Source organism: Podarcis muralis, chromosome 6 (genome assembly GCF_964188315.1).
Source record: "Podarcis muralis chromosome 6, rPodMur119.hap1.1, whole genome shotgun sequence".
In the NCBI taxonomy this organism is placed as follows: domain Eukaryota; kingdom Metazoa; phylum Chordata; class Lepidosauria; order Squamata; family Lacertidae; genus Podarcis; species Podarcis muralis.
The window spans coordinates 54,865,199-54,885,959 of record NC_135660.1 but is presented as its reverse complement, the minus strand read 5'-3'; the positions used below and the strand labels follow the sequence as shown (position 1 = coordinate 54,885,959).

At 42.8% G+C, this 20,761-nt stretch overlaps 1 protein-coding gene across 5 annotated transcripts in view; it reads right to left on the bottom strand.

The window, feature by feature from the left end:
• LOC114597413 (disintegrin and metalloproteinase domain-containing protein 9-like) overlaps positions 1 to 20,761 on the bottom strand; it is a 36,352-nt gene that overhangs the window by 3,329 nt on the left and 12,262 nt on the right. For 3 of the 5 annotated variants that reach the window (XM_077930331.1, XM_077930329.1, XM_077930330.1), the window contains exons 3-18: positions 15,012 to 15,222; positions 13,719 to 13,784; positions 13,563 to 13,634; positions 11,255 to 11,427; positions 10,401 to 10,485; positions 8,428 to 8,549; positions 8,147 to 8,318; positions 6,055 to 6,144; positions 4,917 to 5,112; positions 4,691 to 4,796; positions 3,744 to 3,918; positions 2,208 to 2,288; positions 1,223 to 1,328; positions 810 to 942; positions 491 to 563; positions 175 to 227 (exon numbers count right to left, since the gene is read on the bottom strand). In XM_077930331.1, coding sequence (XP_077786457.1) covers positions 175 to 227; positions 491 to 563; positions 810 to 942; positions 1,223 to 1,328; positions 2,208 to 2,288; positions 3,744 to 3,918; positions 4,691 to 4,796; positions 4,917 to 5,112; positions 6,055 to 6,144; positions 8,147 to 8,318; positions 8,428 to 8,549; positions 10,401 to 10,485; positions 11,255 to 11,427; positions 13,563 to 13,634; positions 13,719 to 13,784; positions 15,012 to 15,222 — 1,914 coding nt within the window. Of the gene's footprint in view, positions 1 to 174; positions 228 to 490; positions 564 to 809; positions 943 to 1,222; positions 1,329 to 2,207; positions 2,289 to 3,743; positions 3,919 to 4,690; positions 4,797 to 4,916; positions 5,113 to 6,054; positions 6,145 to 8,146; positions 8,319 to 8,427; positions 8,550 to 10,400; positions 10,486 to 11,254; positions 11,428 to 13,562; positions 13,635 to 13,718; positions 13,785 to 15,011; positions 15,223 to 16,796; positions 16,874 to 19,635; positions 19,715 to 20,761 lie in introns of all 5 variants that reach the window. The other 2 variants (XM_028730031.2, XM_077930332.1) reach the window with 1 other exon arrangement.

Genomic DNA, 20,761 nt, shown 5'->3' with positions numbered 1-20,761 from the left:
CAGGGAACCCAGGATTAAAGAAACCTTTCCCTGGATATTGACTCTCTGAGAAGGGATTCAGTGGGCAGTTCAAATGTTGCTGAATCTCCAATCTTTGCTCAGTTTAAATGTTTGCCCCGATTGTAGGCACAGATACCTGTAAAATTATGCTAAAAAAGATTTAAAAGTGCAAACCTTGGAGCAGGAAAGTGTGATATCGTAAAGATTCCAGAATTTGACGTTGTAGGCTGCAGAGGGAAAAGAAATATATCGTAAGGAGAATTAATGGTTCTTACCACAGCAGTGAAACTTACTGCATCTTTTCATTCTAGCAAAATACCATGCACTGTTTTAATGTAACTGATCTAACCTTCTGCAGAATTGCATTTCTGAATGGAAAATCATTGTCAAATTCACAGCGCCTATGGAGAGCCGAAACATTAGCCCAAACTTCATTCATCAGCAGTAACTTCAAAGAAGACATTGCGATGAAAAAAATAAACATTCTTACCCGCCTATTATTTACTGGTGGCTTTGGTCCACCTGGAGTGCTGCTTTGTCTTGTTTGCCGTGCATTTTCAGCCCTTAAAGCATAATGTAAACAGGTAGGTTAAAATAATACATGTCTTTCTCCATTAAATATTCAATTTGGTTCTGGTACACACAATCTTCTGGGAGAAGGCAGTCCAAAGCCCTGGGGCCACAACTGATTTTCATTATTTTAGATACAGTATGCTGCTGTTCACTGTTTTAACACTGCCTGTCTTAACCTTGTCACAGATGCAGCACACATTTCTGGTTTTTAAAAATCGATCTTATTCTTTTCATACCTTTGGCGCCTTCTCCGTCCTCTGAAAATACGTCTTTTAATTGCATCCCTCTTGACAATTGCAACCGCTACTATAATTAGCAGAGGCAACACAAGCAGAAAAAACACCAGCAGGCCATCACGAAGTGATGTATCTAAAGGAGAAAAGGCAATGAAAATTACTTGTTTTGCTTTTAATTTAGGATTAATGTCATGGTGCAGCAGAAGAGAAGGTTCCGCATCCAGCACCACCTTCTTCATACCCAGCCTAATCCCTATGGCTCAGGGATTCCAAAATTTAGGTCTCCAGCTGTTTTTGGACTACAACTCCCATAATCCCTAGCTAGCAGGACCAATGGTCAGGGATGGTGGGAATTGTAGTCCAAAACAGCTGGAGGGCCGAGTTTGGGAAACCCTGCTCTAGCTCATTCTTACCTATGTGAGTTGGGCCACTGTCTATGCTACCACCATATCCAGATTTGTCACAATAAGGAGGTGCCCATCCAGGATCACAGTGACAATTGCCTTTGTTGTTACATACCTACAGGAAAGAAGGACCAAAAAAGAGGTGAAGAATTAGGCTAGGGATGGTGAAGCTGTTGGTCAGGGATGATGGGAGCAGAAGTCTAGGAACAAACAGAGGGTTCTCCACCCCTGCATTAGGCACCATTATGTTCTGACTTCCTTGAGGAAATGCTATGATGAACAGCTTTCCTTGACTTCGGAAGAAAAAACGCAATGAGTACCACCAGAGCAAACGACAGATATGTATGCTATGGAATAAAGAGCATGGGCCTGATTTAGTGATATGCCATTTCTAAATACGTTCCATGATGCTAACATTGTCTGGCTCCAGATTGTGTCTGCTGAAACCAGCAGCATGCATGATAGTTCCCACGTATAAAACAGGTGGGCTGCCAAATATTTTAATGGTTCTTAAATGTTTCTAATTGTTGCTGCTAATCATTTTAATATTTCTTGTAAGCTGCTTAGAGATTTTGCTATAATCAAGTTGTATATAAATTTTGTTAAATAAAAAACAGTTTTCTTATTTTATTAAATTTATATCGCACCTTTTCTCCCAAAGGAGCTCAGGGTGGCATGGTTTGGTGCTGCTGTGCAGATACATGGGAAAAGAGCACTAAAACAGGTTCAGAATTACGATTCTGTATAGTGCAGAATCCTGATTTTGAAACTGGTCTGAAAGCCATACTAAGAGGGCTTCACAAAATTGATGGCGAGATGCAGGAAATAGCTATTCAAACCACATGCTGCCCACTCTTTTACAGCAGTTGTTTCTGGTGGCAATAAAGACTGCAAGAAAATCTTCTCAATAGCTGAACTGTTTTTATAGCCAGAATATTGGAATATTTTTTCTGCTCTACCACTGGAATAATAGGATCATCATTTTCTTACTTACTGCACGGTCATTGCATGTTTTCTTTACATCACAATTGTAGCCAAGCAGGCTTGCATTGACACACTTGAAATCAACACAGGCCTGAAAAAAGAAAAAGGAACGCAAGCTTTAAAGTTGGAAAGTATGTCTTTAAAAATACCAAAGTGTAATGCAGGAACAACGGGCAGGCTCAGACTTCACGCTAAATCATAAGTTTGGATGTAACACTAAACCATAGCTTAGAATTACTTGCACGAACCACAATAAGCCTTGGGCTCACACCATCCCTCCTTCCCCTGAACAACTCTTTTGCAACCAAGAAAAGGAGAGCAAAAGATTTCACATTCAACTATTTATTTGCTGCATTTATATCCCACCTCTTTACTCTCCAAGGAGCTCAAGGTGGTATACATGGGTCTTCCTCTCCTCATTTAATCCCCACAGCAACCCTGTGAGGTAGGTTAAGCTGAGAGGCAACGACTGGCCCAAGGTCCCCCTGTGAGCTTCATGGTTGAATGGGGATTTGAACCCTTGTCTCCCAGGTCTTGGTCCAGCACCGTAACCACTGCGCCACACCTTTGTGCTGGAATGTGAGGAAGTCTGGATACTTTAAACTCTAGTTGGTTCAAGCAAGCTAGAATCACATCGCGGTTTAGGATTCTGATTTGTTTGGGTAGCCAGTGTTTTAACTAACCAGAGTTTGGGCACAGTGGGAGACTGCTAAGTTTAAAGATGGAAGCGGATGCTTCAAATCTCATCCTCTGGTGTGTGCTAGAGAGGGAAGGAGGCTGGGTGCCAGCATGAGGCTTGCTGCAGCCTGTGCATATAACTAACAATGGCTTAACATTACAGTGGTACCTCGGGTTAAGAACTTAATTCGTTCTGGAAGTCCGTTCATAACCTGAAACTGTTCTTAACCTGAAGCACCACTTTAGCTAATGGGGCCTCGTGCCGCCGGCGCACAATTTCTGTTCTCATCCTGAAGCAAAGTTCTTAACCCGAGGTACTATTTCTGGGTTAGCAGAGTCTGTAACCTGAAGCATCTGTAACCTGAGGTACCACTGTAGTTATAATAACAAAAGCGTGGCCAAAACCCAGATACCTGCAATCAGGTAACTTGCCAGACAGGAGATAAACAACGCACTCAGATTTCTGTTGTGGACCACCTTTTCTGTGATGTAGGTATGATGTATCTGGGGTGGTGGTCTTGGGCTACACCCCAAGGTAACCCGAGGTACCACTGTACATCTGAAACCTGAAGCACACAATTAAGGAACCGGTTTCTGTGGATGGTTTATTATAAGGTTTCCATGAGATACAAATTGGCTTTTTGTTCCCAGGCATGGCATCTGTGTCTTCTAAAGCTATATGGCAGGTAGCAAGTGAATAGCGGCAACTGTGGAATTGCTGCTTGTCAGGGGATAGGGTTAGAAAAAAATGGTTGACAATACAGACAGGCAGTTTTGGAAATACAGACATAACTCGGACTGTAATTGAATCCTGTTTGCAGCTATATCCTTGAGCAGGGAATTGGTGATGTGAAGGACACTCTCTTACCTTCCCTTCTGCACAAGCTGTGCCTCTGTTAACCAAAGCTGGATCGGGAACATCTGATCCCAGAGCAAAATCAGTAGTCACACACCTAACGCCATTTTGAATCTGGCTGTATATCTGGGATGGAAGATTCTGTTGACTGACAGATGTGCAGTGAATCTTGCCACAAAGGCTATTGCTGCAATAAAAATGAAATACAAAAATTAAGAAAGTAGGGAACACCAGAGTAAATATCAAAATACCCCCCATCTTCTAATGTTTATACAAGCATACATGCTTTTGTTTGCTCCAGTTTTTAAAATGCCACTAATCACATGTTTGTACAAACTAGATGATCTATATTAGCAGTTTAACAGTGTAAAGTCTGGACCACATGTATCAGCTTCAGAGCAGCTATCCTGCATGGTTTATAAAGCTGTGGGAAAGCGCTGTGGCCATGTGTTTCTTCTTCCCATTGTGTGCCAGCTGCTCGACAGTCCTGCATTAATCCAGAGTTCCCTGTTACATCCAAACTGGGGGACTCTGGCTTAATATCATTTAACTAATGAGGATAATAAACCAGGATTGTATTCCGATTTGTTAACCAGCATTAAGCTGGGGTCCCCTGCTTTAAACAGAATGGCTTGATGCCAACTAGAATCTGTGTCAAAACCAATGCATGATGGTAAAAGGGGAAGTGTGAGAGATGAGCATCAGTGGTGAACTTTGGGCCCTGTGTGATGCTAAAATTCAGCACCCCTGCCTCTTGCACTCCATTCTAAAAGCAATATTTTGTCACCCTCTGCAGCGTGGCACCCAGTGTGACTGCCCCAGTCAAACCACCTAAAACCGCCTCTGGTGCTTGGCTACAGTTTCATAAACCATGGTTTATGAAGCCATTGCCTATCATCCATCAGGACTTCAGCTTCCATGAAGCAACAGAGTATAAATATGACTTCCTGAGTACTTACGCTTGAGAACATTTAACAAACTCTCCTTTTGACATTCCACAGTTGCCGAGCCTGTCTCCATTACTATTGGCTGTTTCAAAACACGCATTTGGCCCTTTCTTTGCTCCTATAAAAACAACAGGACCGTATTTGTCAAAAAATAGTCTGTTTTCTTAATGTGTAACATAGCTGTTTCTGCTAACAATATCAGTTGTGTTGCACGGGCTATAAACCGTTTAAAACATACCCTTTCCAAAGAGGGATTCACACTGAGAATCATAATTCTGACAAATTCCAGCATAGCAATAGTCTTTCATATCGTTGCATGGGTAGCCATCCATGATATACACATCATCTGGGCAGTTGGGATATGTTCCATTGCAATACTCAGGGAGATCACAGGCATTCATTTTTGGCCTGCACTGCACTCCTGCAACCTTGAACTAGAAAACAGAATTTTATTTATTTCGTTTGCTTGGTAACCATAACAAAAATGCTATAACAATACGTGGAACTGACACGGGAGAAAGAGGAGTACAAATGCCTGCGACAGAAGCTTGTAAAAAGGGAGAAGCGCCAGGAACAATTCCTAGTGCTCAGCTTCAATAAAAGGGGAAGTTGATAGGGTTGCTGCTAGCTATACTGAAGGAAATATGGCAGAAGGTGCTGTTGTTCCAACCATGGCAAAAAAAAAAAAAAAAAAAAGGCAAGAAGCAGGGCCAGCCCAGTAAATTTTGCTGCCTGAGGGGAAGAACAAGATGGAGCTCTCTGAACACTTCCCACCCCCACCAATTCCATGTTCTGAAACCAGGGATGTTGGCGAATTCTGCAAGAAATGCAAGCAGAAATTGCAGGTGTTTGCTTATTCATCCTATATCTGGAACAGAAATTGATGCAGGATGCAATCGGTATTCGCCATTGGTGCTGTTTTCAATGTGCAAGTGGTATGTAATTTATTACCTCCATGCCTTCCATTTGCATTGTTTCCTTTGCAATGAAATTAATGGTGTAGAGTAACGTAATGATTACAAATGAATTATGTAAAATTTCACCATAGAGGGCACTGAAATGAATAGCATTCTTTTTGTCAGAAGCCAAACTGCAGTGGAATGGAAACAGCACTGCATAGGACAAGTACAAGGCGGAACAGAAATCAGTGCCTTCTTACATTCCTCAGTAGCTCAATTTTGCTTCAGCACTGGTTATGGGTCAGCATCCTCTACCACACCTAATTTAGCTTAGGGGGAGCAGGACATGCAGGGTGACACACACAGCTCTGTTCTCTTAACACCTCATGGCTGCTCCTCGCCCTCCACTGGGCTTGCTTCTGGGTAAATAAGCATAGTATTGTGCTGCATGTGTACAGAAAGGGCAATCTAACTTACTTGACACTTCTCACAGCACAATCCTTCAGCACACTCTGATCCAGCTTTTAGTTTGCACGTGGCAGCATCGCAACAAGGGTTGGTGCACTCCTGTTAAGAAAAAAGACTTCAGTTGGACACTTGAGTGCTAAATTGTCAAAAGCAACTGAATCCCTCCTTAGAGAGTCCCCTTCAACTGGGGGGCGGCGCATGTGTCTTCTGTTCTTTTTAGAGGCTTTGATTTGGAGGGCTGCAATTCTAACCCCCCATTTTTCATGTAGAAAGCTCAATTAATTCACTAGGACTTGCATCTGAGTAGATCTGGTCAGAATCACGCTATGCGTGTTTTAGTTTATTGCATGGGAGAGTGGGCAGAGAATTTGGGTGGGCATTTCGCCACACCAGTTTCCATTGCAGTGAACCAGTGCTCTGTAGGAATCTTTTATCTTTGCTCCAGGGGCTTAGAAAGGGAACCAGGGGTGTGTGGATGTGAAGAGAGGGTGGTTTTTACTTGTACAGCTCTCTTTGTCTCAGGGCGCCTCTACCCCTTACACAGAACAAGGCAGAAGATGACTGAGGCACTGAAATTAAGAACTGTGACACTAAAGATTTCCGGGGTGGAGGATGCATGCCATAATTTGGATGCTAACTAAAGCTGTGTGCATCGAGTAAACTAGCCCAGTAGGTGGAGGGAAAAAACCTGTTGCCCTGCTGTAGGTAAAGGTACCCCTGCCCATACGGGCCAGTCTTGCCAGACTCTGGGGTTGTGCACCCATCTCACTCAAGAGGCTGGGGGCCAGCGCTATCCGGAGACACTTCCGGGTCACGTGGCGAGCGTGACATCGCTGCTCTGGCGAGCCAGAGCTGCACACGGAAACACCGTTTACCTTCCCGCTAGAAAGCGGTCCCTATTTGTCTACTTGCACCCGGGGGTGCTTTCGAACTGCTAGGTTGGCAGGAGCTGGGACCGAGCAACGGGAGCGCACCCCGCCGCGGGGATTCGAACCGCCGACCTTTCGATCTGCAAGCCCTAGGCGCTGAGGCTTTTACCCACAGCACCACCCGCGTCCCTTGCCCTGCTGTACTAGTCAACTAATTGAAGGGACACAGTTTGACTTTTAAGAACATCCTGAGTGGAGTCTGTATAGCACAGTCCACATTTATTCAGGCTATTTACTGCCCGATGTGTGGAGCTGCTATTGACGTTGTGTCATCAGACACAGCAGGGCCAGCTTACTTCCAGCTGTGGTGACACAAATTGACATCTAAAGGGTGTTTGTTGAAAGTTGAGAACATTGCCACTAGCAATATATCGCAGTTTCTATAGTCTACACATAGTAGGAGTATTTAAAATGAGAGTCATCATAGTGATTTGTAGTTAAAAGTGGAAGTTGGCAAATGTGTCCTCCTTTTTGCTCCTCAAAATATGGCAACCCTAATTTATCTCCATCTAGATAAGGGAGGTGTAGAAACCCTATTCCCTCCTGAAGAAGCGTTACACCCATTGTCTCACTGAAAACACATACATTCTTCAGCAACTCTTTATACATGGAAATGGTGCTTACAGGACCAGCTATGGCCAGTCAACTATGAATAAATAAACTAGTCTGACAAATTTAGCAGTTTCTTCTACTACAAACTACAGTACTGATGATACAAGATTAAAGTCTCAGTTGGTACCTATGAGCATCATCTGCACCACCCCCACCCCATTCAGTGTTATAAATGGCAGTAAAACTTCCTGTTTCGTGATCCCTTCCTTCTTGATGTGATTAGTAAGTATTTACCTTTTGTTACACATGGATTCCTCCTTGTTCTCATAACCCTTTCCTCTATCCATGCCTAACAGAGCAGGTGTGAGGGAGAAAGGAGAAAGAAATGGTGCACATTGCCTAGAGCAGTGGTAACCTCCACATCTGTCAGGGTGGTCAAACAAGATACAAAACCTCCTCTTCCCCTGCCCTGTTCTTTGACTCAGTCTGGAGTAGCACTGGACAAAAAATTTCACTAACTCGCTGTTGCACTACACCAAACACAGGGTGGGGGTAGTGGGAGGAACAAATTAATGCACCAAATGCTATATCTAAATAATATTAATTCAAGAAACACCTACTTCTGGTGTACCACAATCACATTCTTCATTTTTATCCACAATGTTGTTGCCACAGGCAGGCTCTGTATAAATATCACTTGGCTTGGGAGGATTTCGAAGACAGGTTCCTCGGCCTCTCAAGATGAGGTCCTCAAAATCATTGGCGCTGCAGCTGCTGAAGTTCTTGGACCCACTAGAAAGCACAAAATTGCTTGTGTTTTGCATATCTATTTGTATATCCAATCTACAGATTAAAAATAAATAATACAATTTTCTATAATAAAATAAATAAGAGCTCTTACTTATCTGAACCGTGCATAATGTATTGACCTGGACATCTTCCGTCATCATGATTCATTCCCAAATTGTGTCCTAGCTCATGTGCAACAACTGTAGCGTGAGCTATCACAGCGTCATGGTTAAACTGGCAAAGAGATCGACAGTGTTAGCATTATGTGAAGTGATAGAACCTCTGGAGCAACAGTTCCTCCTTGCCTATATGAACAGGGGGGGAACCATACACAGATACCTCATTTCTCTATTCTCTCTTCCCATGCTCTCCTTCTGACATTAAAATTTAGACTGCGAATTCCCTAGGGATCTATCTACTACCAGGAGCAACACTTCTGGTTAATCGAGAAAATCCCCTAGCTGGAAGTTAATTCAGGATCTTGGGAGAACATGGTTAATATCATATATCATATCATATTTATTTACTTAAAAAGCATTTCTAAACTGCTTAATATTTCAAAGGCTTCCAAACAATGTATACTATTACATAGTAAATTTTGCATCCCATTACTGTTTTACAGATTAGCAGCCCATTTCCCCACAATCCAGCATAGTAAAGGCAGGAAAGTTCTCTTTTCTTCACTCCATTTGCTTAAATGGAACAAGGAAATATGAATACACATCTATGGTTGTATTCAGCCTAGCTCTATGGAGAATGTTCCATCTGTGCAAGGATTTCTCCTTGTGCAAGGGAATGTTTGCCCTGTCTCCTGCCCACTAAATCGGTTCTGGGGTTTTCTCCAACCCTCTGGAGCAGAAATGGTGGTATGCAGAGGGAGACAGTGTGAAATCCCCTTGTCTTAGTGCTAATGTCTAGTTAAATAACACCCATAGGCACAATCGTATGAGAGACTTACCAGAGTAGTACAGGAAGAGCCAACTCAAGGTATACTGTTGTCTAGGCAAAAACTAATTATCTGCCCCCCCTCCCTTACTGTATCCTGTTTCATGGAGGGGAGAGAGAGTGGTTGATTCTATTTAACACATCATGAATAGTTCAAATAGAGAATTATAAAAAGAATACTGTAATAAACTTCTGCCCTATAATTATTACTCATATTATAGAAGTCCATGTTCTACAATCTTTTATCAACTCATAATTAACTGCATAGTGTTCTACTTCAAGTTAGGATTTGTCCAGCTCGTGTTTATCAGCCCTCAGCGATACCAGCAAGCATGGAATCTAGCATCTAGTACTTTCTGCAACACCATTAGCTTCCATTTTTAACACTGTCATTTTTATATATTTTTTTAAAGCACGGCTCTTAAGCATTGATTCTATAGACACTTATTGGAAGCAAGTCCCATTGAACTCAGTGGAGTTTGTTTCCAAGTAGAGATGTTGAGAACTGCACTGTGCAGTCCATGGAATATGCTTCAAAAAGTATAATCATGCCTTATAAAATCACAGAAACCTGTGCAAGAGGTTGGATTCATTATAAAAATAAGAAAACATACTGCTCTATTTAATTTTCATTTTTAATTGAAATAGAATTTGAGCTATCATAGTACAAAATTAGATTCTCCTTCCCATTGCACTGCAGATAGCTATACTAGAAATTATCATTCTGCTCATTATGATCCTTTTTAATGAGTGGTTATTTTGTTTTGCTGTTGACTGCAAGTCTAAACATATAATCAAGGCAAAAATTGACTGAAGCTCTGCCATAATCAAGAACTGGACTAAATGTATACAATGTAGATGTAGGTATGCCTTTGCTAGGACACTTTGCTAAGACATCTTGCTTTCTAGAGCCCTTCATTACATATTTGAAAAACATTTTTTTTGTAAACCAGTTTGAGATTCTGTTACTGTCAAGCAGTATGTGTATGTATTTAAATAAAATAATTGATAAATATAACGAGCAAGCTCATGGCAAATCTTAAGGTCCTGTTGAATTGGCTGGATTTGGCATGGCAGGTGCAAGCATTTTCTACTTAATAGGCCAACATGTCCACAACTGAGAGAATATAGTGTACTTACTGTGCTGATTGACCCTCCGTGATTCGGACTACAGACTGTGCCAACAAAAGCCATTCCAACCGTTGCACCAAATGCACTTCTCCCTCTGCAATGCAGGAAAAGAATGAATGTAATGCGTTTCAAATATGTTCTGGGCTGTGTAGTGCGATCTGTGACATCTAATATGGAATCTAACAGAACATACAAGAATTTCAACTTTCACATCAGAAAAAAAACATGCTGAGTCCTCCTGCTTGCAGGAATAAGGTCAAGACCTGTTTGTTAAAGTTCTTTCTGCTAAAACTCCAGGAACGTATAAAGCCCAGGTATGCGGAAGGGCTATGGTTCAGTGGCAAAGCACGAGAAAGGTCAAAGGTTCAAAGGTTTCTGGCATTTCCTTGCAGGGCTGGGAGAAACCCTGGAGAGTCACTGACCAATGGTCTGAGCAGCTTCCTAGATTCACATGTATTCTGTGGGTGGGTGATGGTGGGGCTGGGAGAAATGTTCTTCTCCTCACTTAACACAACTATCAAGCCAGTCACTTTTGTTCTCAGCCCTATCCCTCTCCACCTTGGATTAATCCATGAACCACAACCTCTCTTTAAATAGTGGCCAGTTCCCAAGATAAAAAAAACAAGAACACACACAAGGCACTCAACCCACATCTTCTGCCAAATTCTCAGAACTTAAAATTGCACACTCTGAAGGGGAAAACCAACACATGTGACTGGACAAAGCATATGAAGCATGCAGGCTAAGTGCAGTTGACGACATTTTCCTAAACTGAGTTGTTCCCTTGGGCAGCAGAATCTCAAGAGTTCAGGGTCCCAGTCGGTAATCACAGACAGGTTTATGTAGAGAGGGGAAAACCTTACATGATGAGGTGGCTGACATCATTTCGTGATCTCTTCAGGAGATTTGTCTCCCTCCAGGATGCGAATTTGCCCAGCACATCTCCAGCTGAACCACTATCCACATCTATAGGGTTTCCTTGAGTCCATATTTCTAGCCCAATTAGGACAACTTGAATATTTAAAGGACTGAACATCTGCACATACAAAATTGTCATTATTAGGAAGATATAAGAATTTGATTAGGTATTGCTCCCCCAAATCCTTGGTGTTTGTCCACCTCTACCCCCAAAGGAAGGCCATGCTACAAGGAAGGTAGAGGAGCCACCTCTGCTTCATCTGCTCCCAGGAGTTATGCATTCAACACAGTAAAGACAACACATTTTTTGATGAATTGTGCTCCCCATCATGCATACAGATGTACATCTAAAGCAAGCTCTGCATATGATTCACATCCCACAGTCACCCAACCTTTAAGCATTTCACCAAAGGCCATGGCTCCCAATGAGAATTGGATCTGTGTTGGGGAACAGGACTCTTCAGGAGTGTAATGGAATTTAGTGTAACAAGCACACATTCACAAATGACCTAAATTACTGTGACTGCCAAAACTGGCTTCATGGGCTCTTAAAAACCACACCAGGTTGCTGGGTGGTGGTGCTAATATTTCTAAGTCACAAGGAGCCTATGAGCAACTGTGGGGTTTGAGCTATTAAAAAAATCCACAACATACTCAATGCAAAGGGACAGGAGTAGCAATTGACACTGCTGAAACAGTAGTGAAACATGGCTCCGCAATGCCTTTCAAGATGTAGGGAGCTGTGGTGGTGGGAGGTTACTGGGCAGTCCTGTCTACCTAGAGTTAACAAGGCATTAAGCCAGTTGGCAGAGCTCTCCACCTGATATAATTCCATTTTACACTGCTATGGTGTACCGTAAGTAAAAAGGTAAAAGTACCCCTGACCGTTAGGTCCAGTCGTGGACGACTCTGGGATTGTGGCGCTCATAATGCTGTCTAATTTTTTTTAAGAACACCAAATAAGTGGGCTCTGGCAGCATTTTTATCACTAGTTATATCCCTAATTTCAAGAGTAATTTTACTATTAGGCAGGGCTGGCTAAAGCATATCCGGCGTCGTGGTGCAAAGCTGCCTCCGGTGCGCCCCCATTTCCCAGAGTTTTTTAGAGAGGACGGTGCTGCCGGAGGGGCTGGAGGAGGCAGGCAGTGGCTGGAGGGCAGCTCCTCTGGTGGGGAAGAGGCGGAGGCTGGATGGGGTGCCTCCCAGCTCAGCTGGCCACTTTGTGCCGTGGTGGCCATGGCAGACAGAGGCTCCAGGCACAGCGCTGCTTCGGCGCGGCATGGCGGAGGCGGGCGAGGGCGGCGAGCTGATGCCGGGAGGTGCTGCGTCCAGCCTCCACCTCTCCCCTGGCGCCCGCCAGAACTTGACGCCCTGGCACCCCGTGCCACTAGCCTCTATGGGTAAGACGCCCTTGCTGTTAGGTAAATCTGTGGTGCTTTTGTGTTGCTGGAGAAAGACACACACACACACAGAGAGAGAGAGAGCGCAAGAAAGGACACAAGCTGCAAATCTCTGGCAAACTTAGGTAGCCTTCAGGAGCACAGTGGGACCAATTTCAGAGTAAAGTTGCTTAAGATCAGCTGCTCTTAAGCCTGCTTCTATGTACAAACAACACTCAGGAAGATAATGAGAAAAGCTCTCCATTAGCCCCAGGCCATGGGAGCATAGCTGTTTATCTCTATCAGCACTATTGAAAATCTGTCTTCACATTAGATGCCCTGTGAAGCATTTTCCACTCTTAAAGCTCTCTCTCTCTTAAATTAGGAGGGCACACAAACCAACACACTGTTGACTGCAAGGAAGTAATAATGAAATCCTTGGTTTTTAAGTTTAACAGTGGGGTTACAGATACTTGGCCACTATCAGGACTGATAACTCTTCAAATGGGAACTTTGTGATTTCCTGAATGAGTCCCTGTTCTTCAAAAGCTCCCCTGGTTTGCCAAGTGAGTGTTCCAGTTTTCGAATGTTCTTTTGGAAGCCAAACACCCGATGGGGCTTCCGATTGGCTGCAGGAGTTTCCTGCATCTAATCAGAAGCTGCACTTTGGAAGTCGAATGTTTTGGAAGTCGAAAGGACTTCTGGAACGGATTCTGTTCGACTTCCGAGGTACGACTGTACATAATTTTTTAATTGGAGGTCACCAGAATAATATAATCCAGTTTCTGAAGAAAATATTACTGTAGTGTTTTGACATTTTCTGCAAAATAGTGTGATAAAGCACAGTCTAATGAATGTCTCTGTGATGACTTACCCCATCAACATAATTAACCAGTTCTACTGTTTCCTTTTGTACAGCTTCAGCATCAGATTTCTTCCGCAAGTACTGAAACAATTCAAAATATAAGATGTTCTAGAGCAGGAAATTCAAATACTTTGGCAAAATGCATTGGGTTGAGAGAGAAATTACCCTGTTTTTATCAACAACCATATACAGTTCGACATATCTTTTCTCTGGCAGAACAGCTCGCCTTCTCTGTAACAAGGAAAACAGACCACATGACATTACATATATTTCCACACTGCATTTTTTTTAAAATTTTGAAGTACTTTAAATAGATAAGCTAACTATAAAAAGTAAATAAAATGTTTTAGTAGGTGCCAGGCATTCAAGGAAAAGACCAATTCATTGGCTGAACTGGCATTCTACAAATTTTCTAATGCACCATTGTAAGTTGGGAGGGGAGTCAGTCTAGATTATGTCCTTGGATCTCATCCTGTGATCTTGTATCCAGTAAGGGTTAGAATCTGGTAGAAGAGGTTGTGGAACCTGCCAAACCAGTTCCTTTGCTAAGGTAATGGCTTTGGCTGGCCAATTAAGTGCCCTAAAATCAGCATCTCAAAGAATAAGCAAGGCTGCAATAGCTACAACTAAGAGATGCTGGTCATTTTCCCCACTCATCTAGCTGGCTGCCACATGATTCTAGGTATAAGAACTATAGCAGGGATCAGCAAACTTTTTCAGCAGGGGGCCGGTCCACTGTCCCTCAGACCTTGTGTGGGGCCAGACTATATTTTGGAAAAAAGATGAACAAATTCCTATGCCCCACAAATAACCCAGAGATGTGTTTTAAATAAAAGCACACATTCTACTCATGTAAAAACATGCTGATTCCTGAACCGTCCATGGGCCAGATTTAGAAGGCGATTGGGCTGGATCCGACCCCCGGGCCTTAGTTTGCCTACCCATGAACTATAGTCTAAGTAGACTGTGTGAGCAAGAGAAACATGCCTTGCTCTGTGCTGAGCCTAAACTGGACTTAGGGGTTCACTGGAAACCAATGGGGAAGAAAGATCTATTGGAGCGCAGTGCTGTAAGCCCTTCCATCCCATGCACTCTCTCTCTCTCTCTCTCTCTCTCTCTGTGTGTGTGTGTGTGTGTGTGTGTTTGTTTAACACCATGTATCTTAACAACACCACAATAATTTGACTCACCTGGGGTAAGGAGCAAGCAGAAAGGTGTAATGCAAATTATCTGAGTTAAACTGAAATTAACTCAGTATGAAAATATCCGTTTCTATTTAACCCTTGCCCCTTTTTCATGGGAATATTTTAACTATGGAAATAAAGTATCACAGAGAGACTTGTTGGAAATAAACCACCAGTGTCAGTTAAAAACCAGAAGGATTGTTGCTAAAAGCTGGAATAAAGAGTTTAGACAAGGTGGACTATTTTGGAAAAACAATGTACGAATGCTTTTTACCCTTAGAATTTTGTCCGACTTGAAGGGACTGTGTGAGATATTTGTGTATTTGAGAAAAGTCTTTGTGCTCTGCTCGTGGTCATCATTTGGCACACCACATGAAAAGGGCTCATAGGGAGAGTTTTCTAATGCGTAGAAGAAGTGCTCAAATCGATCTGATCCATTGACTGGTTCCAAGCCATATCGCTTGCTGCCAATATGGAGCATTCCCCTGAAACCACAGAAAGCAAGAAAAAGTTACCTGGCCGTGTCCTGCTCACCCAAATCCACATCGATAACAGTTCAGCCTAAGTCAACTACTGCTAAACCATTCGTAGCAATAGCATTTATTACAACAATATATAAAATATGTTAAGTTTCTCGAAAGGCTAGTGAAGTTAACTGTCTAGGCTGCCTACACTGTAACCCATTAGTAGCACAAAAGTGTCCCCCCCTTAAACCAGGAACATTGATGCTCATATTCAACAGGCTGCATTCAATCTAGACTGATTCTAGATCCTGACATCTACAAGAATGGGGGGGGGGGGTTCCTTGATGCACATTTGAAAACCATGATCAGGATATCCGTGCCTTTTTCCCCCTGCACAGGCCCCATGGGAATGAATGAATCACCCTGCTGGGATAGATCAGTCGGTAGAGCATGAGACTCTTAATCTCAGTGTTGGGGGTTCAAGCCCCACATTTTGCATTGCAGGGAGTTGGACTAGATGTCCCTTGTGATTCCTTCCAACTCTGCAATTCTATGATTCTATAAGAAGGTTGACTGTGATCTTGGTATACACCCTGTTATAAGAATTATAAGGTCATATATATATAAAATAAATGTTCATAACTGTATATATAAACCACATGTCTGAAACTCCATAGAAAAGGTCCTGAACAAATTGACCTCAAATATTTCTCTGCAAGGTCAAAGTGGGAAACCTCCCCATTGTCTCTTTCCTCACAAATCCTGTCCTCACAAATCCTGTCTTAAGGGCACATTCAAGATATGAACAGGGTGTGAGCCTGTGACCTGTGACCTAGATTCAGGAATTAAGTAGTTCTAATAACAAAAGAGTGTCCAAAACCCAGATACCTGCAATCAGGTAACTTGCCAGACAGGAGATAAACAACACACTCAGATTTCTGTTGTGGACCACCTTTTCTGTGATGTAGGTATGATGTATCTGAGGGATGGTCTTGGGCTACACCCCTTCTGTGATGTATGTATGATGTTTCTGGGGGTGGTCTTGGACTCCAGGGTGGGCAATTTAAAATGTCTATATAAGGGCGGGCACACCTTTGTTCTGGGTCCTCCTCCTCTCTCCTGCGTGTGGGGGAGCACCCCGTTGCAACAGTTAATAAAGATCAGGCTTACTAACTGCTTTGCTTCTCAATATTCTCTGGTTGGTCTCTGTTATTTTCTCCTACTGATAGAGAACCCACAAAAGGACTCTATATGGGCTCTTGGGTACCCCATAAGGGGAAAGGAGCAGTTGTTTTCTTATATCAATCAACACAACATTGGGCAGGTGCACTGCAAGGACCACTTCCATTTGTTTTCAAACAGCTGTACTGTGGGCCAATGGAGAATCAATTTGCAATAAGCTTCCCCACCCTCCCAGAATGAAACTGATTTCTCAAGAAGTGCTTTTCAGGGGCAAGAAATAGGCAATAGATCTAGATTGTGTGTGTAATATGTAGCAAAAGCAAGCGCTCAGACTCCCATTGATTCTAAAATAAAATGTCAAACAAATTAAAATGTATTTGCCTCAAAATGAAGTTAGAATGAAAAGGTAGTACCTAAGGCCATCACAGGTACTGAGAGCAAGCAGAGAGTCCTCAATCCCTTCAACAACTCCGCGGTAATAACAGTGGGCCTGAAACCAAACAATTAATAGTGTTTTTCTTATGCAAACAACAGACGCAACCTGTAATTTGGTGTACACAACTATGCTATGTTTACTCAAATTGGCACATACACACACACTATGTAGTTTTCTGGATTCTGATGCAACTTATTTCTAAGTCCTGTTTCTCACTCACCATCCTGTGATAAGGATTTAAGGAGAGAGAGGAAGGGAGGTTAAGGCCACCTCAGAGCTGCCTCTGGTTGGGGTTTCCCCTCCCCACCATAGGCCCTTTCTACTGCCAATCAATTCCCCTGTGGGAAGGATGCAAACGACTTTTTACATGCTGACATTATTTATTGTGTGCTTTTTAAATGTAGCTTAAAATTTATTGTAAGCTGCCTTAGAAAGATTTTTATCCCGTTTATACGGTTTGCTTTACAGGTTTTAGGTTGTGCTTTTGTTCTGTTTTGAATGGATATCACTGAACATTATTCCAAACAGTGTCACAAAGCACTCACCTGAGGGGACTTTGGTTACAGAGGTTCTCTGCCTTGGAGGACAAGTGGTGTATAGGGGCTGGTGTCAGCTATTTACCTCTGTGGAAAAGCCCAGAGGAAAAATTCATAGTTGGAAGATGCAAAGACCTGAGTCAATGAGGCGGTTGAATTCCTGCAGGTGAGTGCGTTGTGACCCTGCCTTCTGCATTAAATGCAGCCAACACAATTTTGATGTTGTTTGGATGCCTGGTTATCGTCTTCCAAAGCAACTACTCTATTCCCAACTTAAGAAAGGAAAGTGAAGTGCCAGTGGACAACAAAAGAGGTTTAAAGAAGCTCTCAAGGCAAATCTTTTAAAAATGCAGTACAGTGGTACCTCTGGATGCGAACGGGATCCATTCCGGAGCCTCGTTCGCATCCTAAAGCGAATGCAACCCGCGTCCGCAGGTTGCGATTCGCCACTTCCGCACATGCGTGAGTGGCGAAACCTGGAAGTAACGCGCTCAGTTACTTCCAGGTTGCCGCAGAGCGCAACCCAAAAATATTCATCCCGAAGCTACTTCAACCCGAGGTATGACTGTATAAGCATGGATAATTTAGTAATACTGGCCTGCGACTGCTCCAATTGGAGAATAGCCTCTACCAAAGACGTCATCTGAAGGCAGCCCTGTTTAGGGAAGTTTTTAATGACTGATGTTTCAATGTATTTTTAATCTTTTGTTGGAAGCCACCCAGAGTGGCTGGGGAAACCCAGTCAGATGGACGGGGTTTGAATAATAAATTATTATTATTATTATTATTATTATTATTATTATTATTATTAACTCTGAAGAAGCACAAACTCAGGGTGAAAGGGAGAAACATGCTAAGAGGAAGGCATGTTTGGCAAATCCTCACTGTGATCAACTCCCACCCAGAAACCTATGTCCCACTGTGGAAGGACGTGTGGATCCAGAATTGGCCTCCACAGTCACAGACAAACTGTTAAGACCATATTCATGGAAGACAATCTTACTTGACTACGAGTGATTGCCAAATAAAGAAGAAGAAAAAATTGGTCCACACCATAGCAAGGACTGTGTTTAGGAGATCACAGTGTAAGGGCAGGTCTATAACCTCCCACTCCCCTTTGGAAGTGAGTTGATCCAATCTTCCTCTATTCTCTCTTATTCTGGCAGGTAATATTACAGTTTGTAAGCCATGTTTTCCCAACCTGGTGCCCTGCAGCCTGCCAGCCTCAAAACAACAATAACATCTGGAGAGTATCAGGTTGAGGAAGGCTGTTCCAGGTACATGAGGCATTTTTGACCAACCATCTTATAGCAGTTTAGAGCAATTTAAACCAAATTCAAGAGAACCAGTGTGGTGTAGTGGTTAAGAGCGGTAGACTTGTAATCTGGTGAACCAGGTTCACATCCCCACTCCTCCACATGCAGCTACTGGGTGACCTTGAGCCAGTCACACTTCTCTGAAGTCTCTCAGCCTCACTCACCTCACAGAGTGTTTGTTGTGGGGAAGGAAGGGAAAGGAGAATGTTAGCCACTTTGAGACTCCTTAGGGTAGTGATAAAGGGAGATATCAAATCCAAACTACTCCTCCTCCTCCTCCTCCTCCTCCTCCTCCTCTTCTTCTTCTTCTTTTTCTTCTTCTTCTCCTCCTTCTTCTTCTTCTTCAACAAAGGGCTCATCCAGACTGGCTCTTGACCAATGCCTAGAAAGCATAGTCCAAGCAGTTTTCTGCTTCTGCATTTTCTAGGCACGGGTCTAAGCAGATTTGCCCTTGCTCCACTGCTTTCCACCAGAAAACCTGCTCTTTAGTAATAAATCAGAACAATTGCCAATCTGGAGAAAAGCTGATTGATGGTTGCTGTGATTCAGCGGTAAAGATCAGGTTTTCCGGGGGGCGGGGGGCAGCGAGGCAAGGGCAAGTCTCAATGAGCCCTAGGTTTTTACTCTGCATGGACTTTTGAAATTACTAGACATGACTAAGTTACATCCATTTATGTCAGCAGGCCAATTCTGAGTAAGATATAGTTGAGTTGTCTTTCTCCCACACACATACCTTAATCTTTTTGTTTAGCTATAAAAATACCTTTCTTGAGGTGGCCAAGAAAGATAAAGGTATCAGGCATGTGAGACAACTCCCTGGGGCACTGTAGCTGCTTCAGATGGGATTACATCACCTGCATCCTCATTGAAAGCAGCCAGTTATTAATCTATAGCAGCCTAGTGAATCAGTTGTTGCTAAAAGGGGTCTCTCCATTAGGGAGGGGGTCTTCCACCGTCACTGTACCTTCGCTTCGAAGGGAGTAGTCTCCAATTTGCCATCTTTTCTGTAGGTATATAGTATGAAATTCTCATCTATAAGGTTTCTGAAAGCATAAAAATATATTGCATGTGATTTTATGTTGGATTTCTTTTCCTTACTGCATTATCTGCAGATCAGGAAAATCTGGATTTAATGTGGGGTAGTACAGGCTGCCCCTTGGATGAGGATAACATCATGTGGACAAGAAGAAAAACATGTGAGCTTGGGTTTTTAACCGCTTTGAGGTTTTATTACAATCAAGTGGTGCATAAATGTAGTGAAATAAATAAAATAAATAAATGCATTGAATCAATTTTAAACTGGCGCGTTTACACAGTCCACTTTGGCCTCTATTAGTATTGACTGGTGATAATTTTAAGGTTTTCCAGGAGCGGCGCCTTTCTGATACTGAAGACCTGGTTCATAAGATTGCCGTGCTTATTTGATCCGCTAACTCTTTGTTGTGTTGCCATTCTAGCCTGTTGATATGTTGCAGTTACCTGCTCCAGAGTAACAACACATTTATCAGGATGTGGATTGGCAAGAACCTCATCTACCCGGGCGTTTGACACTTGAGATGAATAATTTTAGGACTCACTTTATTTCTGCGGTTCTGAATTGTTCTGAACTGTTTTTAACATTGTGTTTTAATTGTTGTAACCCACCCTGGGACCTTAGAGTAAAGGGAGAGTAAATACTGATACTTATAATAAATATATTTTTAAAAAAAATTATTGTTTTGCTTAGATCTCTTTCTTAGAGATCCTGAAACGATCCCAACAATTTCCCCATGTCACTCTTTATGACACATAGCCTAATGGAGAGGGTATGTAGTTTAGGGGTATTCCTGGATTCCTTTGCTATGACTTGAGGCTCAGGTTGCCAATTCAGCTGGATTCAAATGAAGTTCAGTCACAACATGCCCTTCACTGCTCCCATCCCAAAATTTCTCTGTTGCATCCCAAGGTAAAGGTAGAGGGACCCCTGACCATTAAGTCCAGTCGTAGACAACTCTGGGGTTGCGGCGCTCATCTCACTTTACTGGCTAAGGGAGCTGGCGTTTGTCTGCAGACAGCTTCCGGGTCATGTGGCCAGCATGACTAAGCTGCTT